The sequence below is a fragment of the Heteronotia binoei genome, chromosome 18 (genome assembly GCF_032191835.1).
Source record: "Heteronotia binoei isolate CCM8104 ecotype False Entrance Well chromosome 18, APGP_CSIRO_Hbin_v1, whole genome shotgun sequence".
Taxonomy (NCBI): domain Eukaryota; kingdom Metazoa; phylum Chordata; class Lepidosauria; order Squamata; family Gekkonidae; genus Heteronotia; species Heteronotia binoei.
The window spans coordinates 50,552,102-50,564,223 of NC_083240.1; the positions used below are offsets into that span (position 1 = coordinate 50,552,102).

Genomic DNA, 12,122 nt, shown 5'->3' on the forward strand with positions numbered 1-12,122 from the left:
AATTAAAATCCAAACTAGATGAATGTGACTTGAATATTGATTCTCTAGCCCTCATGTTTAAGAACGGGGCAAAAGCAATTATCAGAGATCGATTACAGGAATTGGAATTAAAACAATCTCTGGCCAAAGTTGGGGGGACGTATATCCCAACCTTTTTTACAAGTGAACTTAAAAGTGCCAGATATCTAGAAATGATACAGCCAATTAAGTTCAGACGGATGCTGTCCTTGGCACACTTGAACATTATGGACACGGCAGTACTGAGGGGCCGTTTCCATAAGATTCCGCTAGAAGATAGGACCTGCCCGTGTGGCCTCGAGGAGATCGATACGGTTTCCCATCTCATTTTGAACTGTCTCTTCCATACAGAGGCAAGGTACAGACTTCTGCGGAACCATCTAATGCAAGCTAAATCTTTAAATCAGGCCCAGGCCATTTACTTCCTCCTAGGGGATGGGAGTGATCAACTTTCCCTGGATCTTGCTAAGTATTTATATGTTACTGACCTTGACAGGAAGAAACTTAATGTTGCTTGTACTTGAAAGAAGTTGTGATCTGATTGTATAATGCCGCCCTTAGTTATGTGCTGCTTATACCAGTTAATTTTAATACAACTCTGAAGGTTGCATACAGTTATTTTATAGTTATACCATATTTTAGCTTGGTGTTGCGTTGTATTATTGTCAATGTGTTGTGTTGTTGTTGTTGATTGGCCTAGCGCCGCAATAAACTGACTGACTGACTGACACAGACATTTAAGATTTTGTTATATTAATCATCACTTAATCATCTTGTTATATTAATCATCACTTAATCATCTTGTTGAGTCTCCCTGGATGAACTTGGAAACTGCTGTTCTTACTCCTTTGTCGACATGGAACGCGCTTGGGTCAACATACCATCAGGGAGAGTCGGTTCTTCCATCAATTCGGGCGACAAGACAAACATGGCAATATTTGGGTGATATTTTGGATTTGACAACTACATCCATAGCCGGATGACCCTTTGGGGCAACCCTGAAGTGAAGATAGGGGAATGGCCGGTGATTTGGAAGCCGTGGGCACAGAAGGGTCTCTTAACTCTCAATCAGCTTAAAGATAGCAATGAGGACGCGTTTCTCTCTTTTGAGGATCTACAAAGTGTCTTTGGGTTACCAGCTAACCAATGGCTGCAGTTCCAGCAACTGAAGCATTCACTGTCTACTTCTTTTGGCATAGACGCCTTGGCAGTTTTGGATGCCCCACCTCTCTTGCAGACCCTAGAACATGCAATTGAACAAAATAAACCAGTCCGTGTTTCATATTCATGTCTGAAAAAAGACGCGCAATACTCTATGGAAGACTTGCATTGTCAATGGAGCGAGGAAATCAACTGCCCTATTTACCCTTTTCAATGGGCAGCTATCTGTAGTGGTCTCCGGCATTGTTTGAAAGATCTTCGTTTGATTTTAATTCAACAAAAGCTTTTGTTCAGGATTTATTGGACTCCTCTTTGCCTTTATAAGCACAATTTGGCTGAATCCTCGGCTTGTTGGCGGTGTCTACGTTCAGAGGCGGGTCTGGCTCACATGCTGTGGAAATCCCCGATGTTACAAAATTTTGGGGATGGGATTACTCGATGGATGCAACAGGTACTTAATACTGACCAGTCTATTTCTGCCATGCAGATACTATTGAACTATTTCCCATCAACCTGGCCATTGACTCGTTGGCAGTGAAGATGGGCGGCACGTGCGATAATGATTGTGAAGTGGCTTATCCTGCGGCAGTGGCATGAAGACTTCACCGGCACGATTACCACTTGGCTCGAGGGAATGTATGCTTTGGCTGTGCAAGAAAGGATAGCATATCGCCGGCAATGTCAACAACAACAATTTGAAGAGATTTGGTTGGCTTTTTTAGAAGCATCTAATATTCAAAGCTCCGCATCTTGAAGTCTGGGATTTGTTTGCCCGGGGGCGCTTGGGCTGGGGAATTGGCATGCCGGCATCTAATTAATTCGATTAAGTTTAGGCAGTTTAGATTAGGAGAATATATGGTGGCGGTGCACAGGGTGTAGGATGAGTGCCTCTGTTCGTTCGATGGAATTAATGTCTGTGATATGCTTTATGGAAAAAACTCAATAAAGTATAAATAACAAAAAAAATGGATGACACTAGGTCCATTGCCTGATTGAAGGCCGCATCGTCGGCATGGATATTGAAGTCACCCAGGATCAGAAGCCTTGGGTACTCCAATGCCCAGCCTGTTGCGGCCTCCATCAGGGATGGTAAGGCACCAGCCAGATCGCCAACCCCTCCCCAACGTCCCACGCCAGACCGGCCATTCAATGCCCTTGATCTCCAGGGCCGGGAGAGCCCGGAAGGAGTAAGCCTCTCATATGAATAGGGCCACCCCTCCCCCCCATCCGCTAGTCCGCAACTGTTGAAAGACCGAGTATCCTGGGGGGGTATCTGGGAGAGAGCTACAGTCTCCCCATCACGCACCCAGGTCTCAGTCACGCATGCCAGGTCCATATCCTGCTCAAGCAGGAATTCCCGAAGGGTAGAGGTCTTATTATTTATGGACCTGGCATTGCATAACACCAGTGACGGAGGCAAGTAATTTAACCTGGCCCCACTACCTGCCAGCATCAGGATGGGACACAAGCTGGAAGGGCGTCGAGCACTGCCATGTCTCGGCCTCCTTCCCTTATGATTCTGCCTGTTCCCACTGTCATAACTTCCCCTCCCCAGGAGTACTGGAATCCCCAGGCCAGTCATCTCCTGCTGGTGTCCACCAGCCCTTCAGACCAGTGAATAGCTGGATCTACTTCCTCCTCAACCGTCTTCTCCAGCTGATCTGTTCAATATTCTAATCTGCCAATATATCTAATAGTTGTTTAATTTACAACCCTATCCTATCAACCCCTTAATTCGTTACGTAACAATAATTAATTAATCTACAGGCTCCTTAAATATAAAAACCCTCTCAACCAATTTCTCTTCCCTAATTAATTTGCCACAAATACGCTTCCTCAAATTAGCTAATCAATAAAACAATCTAACTTAAATAACCAATAAATTATCAACTACAATCTAATTCTCATAAAATTGGCAGTTAAGATCCCCTAGAGATAAAAAGGGTTAAAAAGGGATTTAAAACTGAATAAAAAATGCTGCTGTTTTTTACAGTGTCGGTGACCGTAAAGTGCAAATGTTCTTGTTCTTGGGGAGCGCCAACATCCGTAAAAGTGCAGATGTTCTTACTCCTGAGGCAATAATCATGGAGTGCACGGGTTCTTATTCCATGGGGGCGTGATCATGTCCAGGGGTATGGTAAGCTATCGTGCTATCTGGCAAACCTGAAGCCACCCACCACACAACCTAGGGGGCCCAGGGAGGCACCAACCCCCCTGTGTCCCTCCAAGCGCACAGTCGATGCCCTCAGGGACCCAGAAAATCATGCACGTGCCTGCCGATGTCTCAGCCTCCCCACCAGGCAATCTTCCAGCCACACCACTCACTGCTGATCTTCTCGGCCTGCTCGGGCTTCCCCAGCTCTTTGTCCACAACCCCTCAGTCACAACAACACAGGCGGGGGGGAGAGATAGGGGCCATCGTCCTGTTGGTAGTCCAAGCTAACCTTGGTACTTTGCCCCATCACCTCTCTCACAGCTCAGCCAGCACCGCCGTCGCTGCCTCCGGCCTCTCACTGACGTCCTCCGGCTTCCCAACCCCGGCTTCGTACACTCCACTCTCCCCCATCCTCCTCCGCACTGATACAACCCAGCTGGTAAGCGTTCTTACTTCTCTCTCTCAAGGGAAGGACGAACGAAGCTCTAAAATCACCCTCGCCTTCCCCAGCAGCATATCATTCAGTGTAGACAGCTGAAGGGAGTATATTCCTCCTCCGTCCTCCGCACTGACACAGCCCAGCTGGTAAGCGTTTTCTTACTTCTCTCTCGAGGGAAGGATGGGCAAAGCTCTAAAGTCACCCTCGCCTTCCCCAGCAGCATATCATCCAGCATAGGCAGCTTGACGCCGCCATCTTAGAGCCTACAGATGCCGCCAACATCTTAGAGCCCATGTATAGATAAGGTCTCATCGCTCGGCCACGACCTCCCCGCCACAATTGATACAGTGCAGGAACTCAAGGCATCGAGCATGTCTTCTGGTCCAATTTCTGGATTCCTTCACTCCACTCAGCCTGGAGGAGGATGACAGGATTCTTTTAGCTGTACGCCCTACTACCTGTAGGTTGGACCCGTGCCCATCCTGGCTTATAAAAGCTAGCCAGATGATGCTATGTGAGCAACTGCAGGTTATTGTCAACAGATCCCTCGTAGAAGGGATCTTTCCCATGCCTCTTAAAGAGGCTGTGGTTCGTCCCCTCTTGAAAAAACCATCTGCAGACCTGGCTGTATTGGCAAACTATCGGCCGGTGTCGAACCTTCCCTTTTGGGGAAAGGTCATAGAGTGGATAATGGCAATTCAGCTACAGGGATTCCTAGATGACACTTCTGCACTGGATCCATTCCAGTCTAGCTTTTGGCCAGGTCATGGGACGGAGACTGTTTTGGTTGTCCCCATGGATGATCTCCTACGACATCTGGATCGGAGTGGCTCAGCAGTACTGTTATTATTAGATCTGTTAGCCGCATTTGACATGGTTGACCATCAGTTACTGTCTAGCCACCTTGCTGATGTGGGGATCCAGGGGTACGCCTTGCAGTGGTTGGACTCTTTTCTACAAGGTCGGGGACAAAGGGTGGTGATAGGGGAAGAATCATCCCAAAGGCACCCACTTATACGTGGGTTGCCACAGGGTGCGGTTCTCTCCCTGATATTATTTAACATCTACATGCGCCCCCTTGCCCAGTTTGTCAGGAGGTATGGGCTGGGATGTCACCAATATGCAGATGACACCCAGCTCTATCTATTGATGGGTGGCCACTCCGACTGTACCCTGGAAAATCTAGACCTGGCCCTTCAAGTCATAGCAGCTTGGCTTAGGCTGAGTCGGTTGAATCTGAATCCGACGAAGACGGAGGTTCTCCATCTGAGCTGGGGTGGGCTGGGGAGATCCCTTTGCCAGCTCTTAAGAACATAAGAGAAGCCATGCTAGATCAGGCCAATGGCCCATCCAGTCCAACACTCTGTGTCACACAGTGGCAAAAAATTTATATATATATATATACACACTGTGGCTAATAGCCACTGATGGACCTCTGCTCCATATTTTTATCTAAACCCCTCTTGATAAGAACATAAGAGAAGCCTCTTCATGGGGTGCCACTGATATCAGCCCTCACGGTCAAGAGCTTGGGAGTGCTCCTGGAGTCCTCTTTTACAATGGAGGCCCAAATAGCAGCCACTACTAAATCTGCCTTCTTCCATCTTCGGCGGGTACGACAGTTGGCCCCTTTTCTGGAACATGATGACTTAGCTATGGTTATCCATACCACGGTCACCTCAAGAATAGATCACTGTAATGCTCTCTACATGGGGCTACCCTTGAACCTGACTCAGAGACTACAGGTAGTGCAGAACACTGCACTGCAGCAAAGCTGTTAATGAGGCTCATTCAGCCAGTGCTGAAAGAACTGCACTGGCTGTTAGTGAGGCTCATTCAGCCAGTGCTGAAAGAACTGCACTGGCTGCACTGTTGGTTTTGACCTTTAAAGCCCTTTATGGTCAGGGGTCTACCTATCTATGGGACCACCTTTCTCCGCATGTTCCCCAGAGAGCACTGCGTTCAGGGACACAAAACCTATTGTCCATCCCCGGACCAAAGGAAGCCAGACTCTGTTCCACAGGGGCTAGGGCCTTCTCGGTGGCAGCTCCAGAAATGTGGAATGCCCTCTCAGAGGCCATAAGGGCCCTGCGTGACCTTTTTCAATTCCTCAGGGCCTGCAAAACCGAATTGTTCCAGCAGGCCTTCAATACCTAACCGGGAAGAACTGCCACGTCACATCGCTGAGAAGTTACAAACATCATATGATCACGAACAGCAAGAAGAAAGATCTCGCCATATCTAAAATTGTATAGCACCATAAAATGTTTTTAAAATGTTTTTAACTGTATTTTACTGGTTTTTTAAAATTGTATTATACTATTGATTGTTAGCTGCCCTGAGTCCGCTTGCGGAGAGGGTGGGATAGAAATGTAATAAATAAATAAATCCCTATTCACGAAGCACCTGGACATTCTGGGCATTGAACCAATAACACCCCCTCAGCTCCAGAGGACAACGTTGCTGCTTAGAATAGCCAGAATCCTGTGAAGAAGAGACCTCTGCAGTTCACAAGAATGTGGCTGGATTTTGAACTGCAGAACAGCACCCACCAGTTGCTCTCTCTATGAACGACTGTGACAATTCATAAAGAACAATGAAAATTCATCAATGAAAATTCATCAACATTACTGAAGTTTTATTTAAGAATATTCTCAGTGCCATAAAGTATCCATGCTACGTGAACATTCAATTAAAACATTTAGAAGAAAATATTACAATTACACCAAATTTAACATAATCTTAGCTCAAGATTTAAAAAAAAATAATAATCTGTAGCTGCAAAGAAAATAACTTATATCACAAGACAAACTATTTTAAAACAGAAGCTAATAAATTTTAACAAGCAAAACTAAAATCACCAACAAAATAGCTATGAATGATCAAAGCACTGGAAGATGATGTGATATATAATGTAATAACCAACAGTAAAACTAGATGAACCCCTAAAATAACAGCAACAGATCTTTAAAAACAGGCAGTTGACCTCCTATTTTTTTTGGTGTTAAACAAAGCATTGGGGCAGAGAAAGTGAAGAGAACTCCACTGAGAAAAGACCTGACTAAATAGAAGGGAATCAGTTGGTGCCAATCGAGAGTCTCACGGCTTTTGTAATCACCTCTCTGAAGCTGTGGGTATCTATTGTCTTTCAGCAGATCAGAGCATCAAACCTGTCCACAATAATGGCCTGAGAGTCTCAGGCACCGCCAGCAGAGTACGGCCTTTGCCAGTCGCCTCCAGCCAGCATCCTTTAGCTGTTGCTGCCATGGATTTGGCCTGAGCCCTTCTGGCCGCAAAGCCTGGGCTCTGCCACTGAGCCTGGGCCCCTTCCTCTCATGCAGAACATATGACGGTGCCCCTGGTCAGTCGAGTTGCCAATTTTGGTTTGGGAAATGCCTGGAGATTTTCAGGGCAGAGCCTGGGAAGGGCGGGGTTTGTGGAGGAGAGGGCCTCAGCAGGGTATAATACCAGAAAGTCCCTGCGCTGAAGCTGCCATTTTCTCCAGAGGAGCTGAGCGCCATTGTCTGGAGATCAGCTGTGGTCACTGGCAGCCCCCTGAGGATTCCTGCTCTCACTGGAAATGGGCTGCAGGCCATCTAGTGCAGTCTCCTGGCAGCAGAAATGCAAGAGGTGATATACGCAGGGCTGGCCCTACCGCTAGGCAAACGGGGTGATGGCCTAAGGTGCCAGCCTTCTGGGGGTGCTGAATTGGGCATTCCCCACATGACTCAGTGATACTATCAGTGCAGGGGTGGGGGGCACCAGAAGTTAGCCTTGCCCAGGGTGCCAGGCAGTCAAGGTCTGCATATAAGTATAGTTTAATGCCAGGGGCTACTCTTGTCCTTCTCTTGTGCTCCTGCTCGGCCAAGGGCTCTTGCAAAAGCCAAATTATTGCACAGGATCCAGCCTCAGGGCTTTCTGAGAACTCTGGGCCTTGAAGAGGTTCTCCTCTCCCTGGGAGTCTTTCTTTAGAGTGGAATGCCCACTGCCTTGTCCAGGGGCTTTGCCACTATTGTCATTGTTAAGAGCACACAATTTACTATTAGCCATAGCAAAGTTACCAGCACAAGGAGAGAAACAGAACAGCAGCCCAGTAATATCCTGTAATGTCTCATTCTACCCTGAATAGCAGGACACTCCTTTTATTATTCTACAAGATCTTTCTGTTCCAAACATAATGAGAAGCAAAAGAGTAGGTCATCCTTTCGAAAAAGAGGACGTAGATTCGCACTCAAATGATCCTGTTGACAAGATTCTTTCTAACTGTCATGTTGTTTTCATGTACTCGAGGCACTTACATTGGATGCTTCAGTGACGATTCCAGAGAGAGGACTTTGAAAGGTGCCGTGTTTTATGACTTGAGGAAAATGACAGTTTCTCACTGCCAGGAAGCTTGTGCTGAAAGGTAAAAGTACATCTATAGATGGATGGTTAGATAGATAGATAATACACTTTTATTTTCTCTGTAAATTTACTGCCCCACTTGTATCAAAAGCAAATGAAATACATGTACATATGCTAATTTTAATATCATGTATTTCATTTTTAAAATACCACAGACATCCAAAGCTATCTTGAGGTATGGCACTGATCCAGCTATTTATTTATTATGACTTCATTCCAGCTTTCCTCTAAGAGCTTCTAATTGTAAGAAAACTCTTCCAATCTTTCCTCTTTTATCCACACACCAACCCTGGGAGGTTGAGTGGACTGGAAGTGTTTAACTGGCCCAGAGTGCTTCAGGGTTGAGGAGGAATGTGAGTCTGAATTGCCCGCGTCCTCCTAGTCCAATGCAGGGCTACAAATAGAACTCTTTTTCCAGATTACTGTTGCCCTGTTTGTGAATCACAGGGAATGCAATCCATGGGCAGCGTACACTTTATTTTTCTTTAGACTCATGTTCCAATCCAGGCCTGGACAGCTGAACGTGTGATGCAGATCCCACATTACCCCACTTTCATTGGTGAAGTGAGCATTCATTAGTTCTTACTTACAAAGAAATGTATGCATGCCCATGTGGTCACAGTAACATATGGACAGGGCTACTATCAACCAATGTTGGATTAATGAATTATTTTGGAACCTCCACCAAATCCATCTTTATGTATAGGCTGGTTTTAGCATTGTCTGCTGAGTGGCAGAAGCTCTTCAGTGGAGACCCTTCAAGAGGCAGAAGCCCAGGAGGGACTCCACTTTGTGTGAGGAAGGGGGCATCTTGCAACTTGTTGAGGGGGCAAACATGAATGAACAAAATCACCTGTTTTGAAACGTTTCTTTAAGGTCTTTCAAGAATGCTTTATCAGTTTGTTAACAATAACTGAATTGTAATTATTTGCACCAGCTGGGATTTTCAAGAGACCAACGGGGGGGGGGGGGGGGGGATTGTCCTGTCCCTTGCAGAGAGGCTGAATGGGCAGAAAGAGGCAGTTGATGCTTTTCATGGCAGAGGGGTAAATAACCACCTAGTAAATAATAGCCCAGTGAGCCTTTGTTATTCCTTCAGGAAGTTGACAGACCTACCACAGCACTCCCCATCCCCCCAATAGTTTCCTTCCTAGTCAGCTCTGTCTTTTGGGTTTTCCTTTCCCTTAAGCTGCTTCTTTCTATTTTATAGACATTGGACTGTTCACTTTCTCCTTTGGTGGACAGAAGTTCTGCAAGATCTTAGGCCCAAATATTTCCCCTCTCTGCTTTCTAATATGCTATAACCAGAAACAGCAGAGATTTACCATCAAATTACAAATTGTCAAGTCCTTGGGTTGTGCCTGGGTCTGCCTCAAGGACTCTGAAACTGTGAGTTCCCTATTAGGAACTCTGTTCCCAGGCAGGGCTGGCCCTGCCACGAAGCAAACTAGGTGATTGCCTAGGGTGCTGGCCTTCTGGGGACACCACATTGGGTTCCCCTCATATGACTCAATGGCATTGTCATGGGGGGGGGGGTGCCAGAAGTTAGCCTTGCCTAGGGGGCCAGACAGTGTAGGGCTGGCCCTGTTCCCTGGTGAACCGGCCCCCAAATTTAGATTGGGAATACAGTGGACTGGAAGAGGGCATTTGCATCTCTCCCCCTGCCCATGTTCTTTTGCTGACCTGGAATAGGCTGGGTACTTGCCCTGCTGGGGAATCCACATAATAGTGGTGGGCATGCAGGCTTTCCCCACAGGGCAAATAGTTCTTTTTTAGGGTTATTTCAAGGTTGGAACATGGTGCTGGGGGAGGCATAAACATTACCCTCTCTAAATCAACTGCCGCTTTTGTGGGAACTGCATTTCCCATGGAGGAGCTTGCAAATGTGATGGAAAGTCCGTGCAGCAGACCTGGACACTTGTTGTTTCCCCTGGGACCTTCCTTACACGGAGCCTTCTCTCTTCCATTGAACAGTCTTGTCAATGGTAAGGAGAGCAAAAGAATGCAGCCCAGTGGCCCCCGTGCCTTAGGATACTGACCAATACACCCCTGGTCTGAACCAAATCCTGGGATGATAATTATTGCTTATTTTTACCATTTTTAGGTTTCTTTGTTTTTTGATAATTTATAGGGCTTATACTTATGCTGGTTTGGAGTATGGAGCAGAATGCTACTGTGGAAACAAGTTACCCTTGACTGTAGCAAAACAGGAGGAGTGCAACAATGAATGTAAAGGAGAAAAAGGAATCATCTGTGGAGGAGTGAACAGGCTTTCTGTTTTCCGGGTGGAGGAGTCATGGACAGGACCCAAGCGACGTAAGTGATATAAGGCTCTCCCTCAAACAGTGATGGGGCGCGGCATGTCTTGTCCCTTGCAGGAGGGCAGGGGTGTGGCACAGTCAGAGAGACTGAATGGTACACACTTATCCAGGGAGCTTTGAGGCAGAGGGAGAATATGAGGACAGAGCTTCAGTAGGAATGGGCATGAACCAGCTCATGAACTAAACTCCTTGATGAATTTTGGCTGTTTCATGATTCACAAAGCGAAGTGCATAGAATCATGGAGTTGGAAGGGACCTCCAGGGTCATCTAGTCCAACCCCCTGCTTAATACAGGAAATTCAAAAATACCTCCCCCTACACCCCCAGTTACCCCAGCTCCATGCCTGGCCTCTAGAAAATTGTTTCCTGGCCCTAAAGTGGCAATCAGCATTTCCCTGGGCGTGTAGGTAAGGGCCACAAGGACTAAGCATTTGATGCAACCCTTCCTGCCCTCCCTCTGATGAGCTACCTAAGTTCGTTCTTTCTTTCCTTCTTTCTTTCTTTCTTTCTTTCTTTCTTTCTTTCTTTCTTTCTTTCTTTCTTTCTTTCTTTCTTTCTTTCTTTCTTTCTTTCTTTCTTTCTTTCTTTCTTTCTTTCTTTCTTTCTTTCCTTCCTTCCTTCCTTCCTTCCTTCCTTCCTTCCTTCCTTCCTTCCTTCCTTCCTTCCTTCCTTCTTCTCTCTCTCTCTCTCTCTCTCTCTTATACTGCTCATATGGCTATCACCTTAAGCAGAAGTTAGAATAAAAAAATATTTCTAGAAGACCTTACTCAGGATTATTTCTCTTATAATTGATTATTGTGCCTATGAATTTTACCACCGAGAGGGTGACACAATCATTTTTATCTGATAGTAGCCATGACACCTGGACTTGCACATTTAACAATTCCATATTTTTAACTAAAGTGGTGACTAAATTAGCCCTCAACTCATTAAATATGGGCACTCCATAATCATATGTTCAATATTTTTGATTTTATCATAAGAGTGTGATAGGGTATTATATCTGCCCTTCAAAACTGCTGTGGAAAGAGTGTTCATTCTTGTCCAAGTAAAAGCTCTTCTTACATTTGGGACCAGGGATGAAATTCTAGCAGGAGCTGCTTTGCATACGGGGCCACACACCCCTGATATAGCCAATCCTCCAAGAGCTTACAAGGCAAGAAGAAGACTGCAGATTTATACCCCACCCTTCTCTCTGAATCAGAGACTCAGAGTGACTCACAATCTTCTATATCTTCTCCCCCCACAACAGACACCCTGTGAGGTGGGTGGGGCTGAGAGAGCTCTGACAGCAGCTGCCCTTTCAAGGACAACTCCTGCGATAGCTATGGCTGACCCAAGGCCATTCCAGCAGCTGCAAGTGGAGAAGTGGGGAATCAAAGCCGGTTCTCCCAGATAAGAGTCCACGCAGTTCACCACTACACCAAACTGGCTCTGGGCCTTCTTCTTCTCATCTGACTTCTTGGGAGTAGAGGGGGTGGTGTTTTTGGGCCTGCTAGGGCACTCACTGGTGAGATGGATTTCCACACACACACACACCTGAAGCACAGGTGGCTCTTAAGCCGTCTCTCTTTCTCCTTCTTGCTTACCGGGGTCGAGGACTTTTTGGGCCCTGGCTTGACCT

At 46.3% G+C, this 12,122-nt stretch overlaps 1 protein-coding gene across 2 annotated transcripts in view; it reads left to right on the forward strand.

The window, feature by feature from the left end:
• WSCD1 (WSC domain containing 1) overlaps positions 1–12,122 on the forward strand; it is a 147,677-nt gene that overhangs the window by 27,337 nt on the left and 108,218 nt on the right. Inside the window, exons 2-3 of one of the 2 annotated variants that reach the window (XM_060259396.1) lie at positions 8,064–8,178; positions 10,309–10,493. The exons of the other annotated variant lie outside the window; for it this stretch is intronic. Of the exons in view, the coding sequence (XP_060115379.1) occupies positions 8,064–8,178; positions 10,309–10,493 (300 nt within the window). The remainder of the gene's footprint in view (positions 1–8,063; positions 8,179–10,308; positions 10,494–12,122) is intronic. 2 annotated transcript variants of the gene reach the window in all.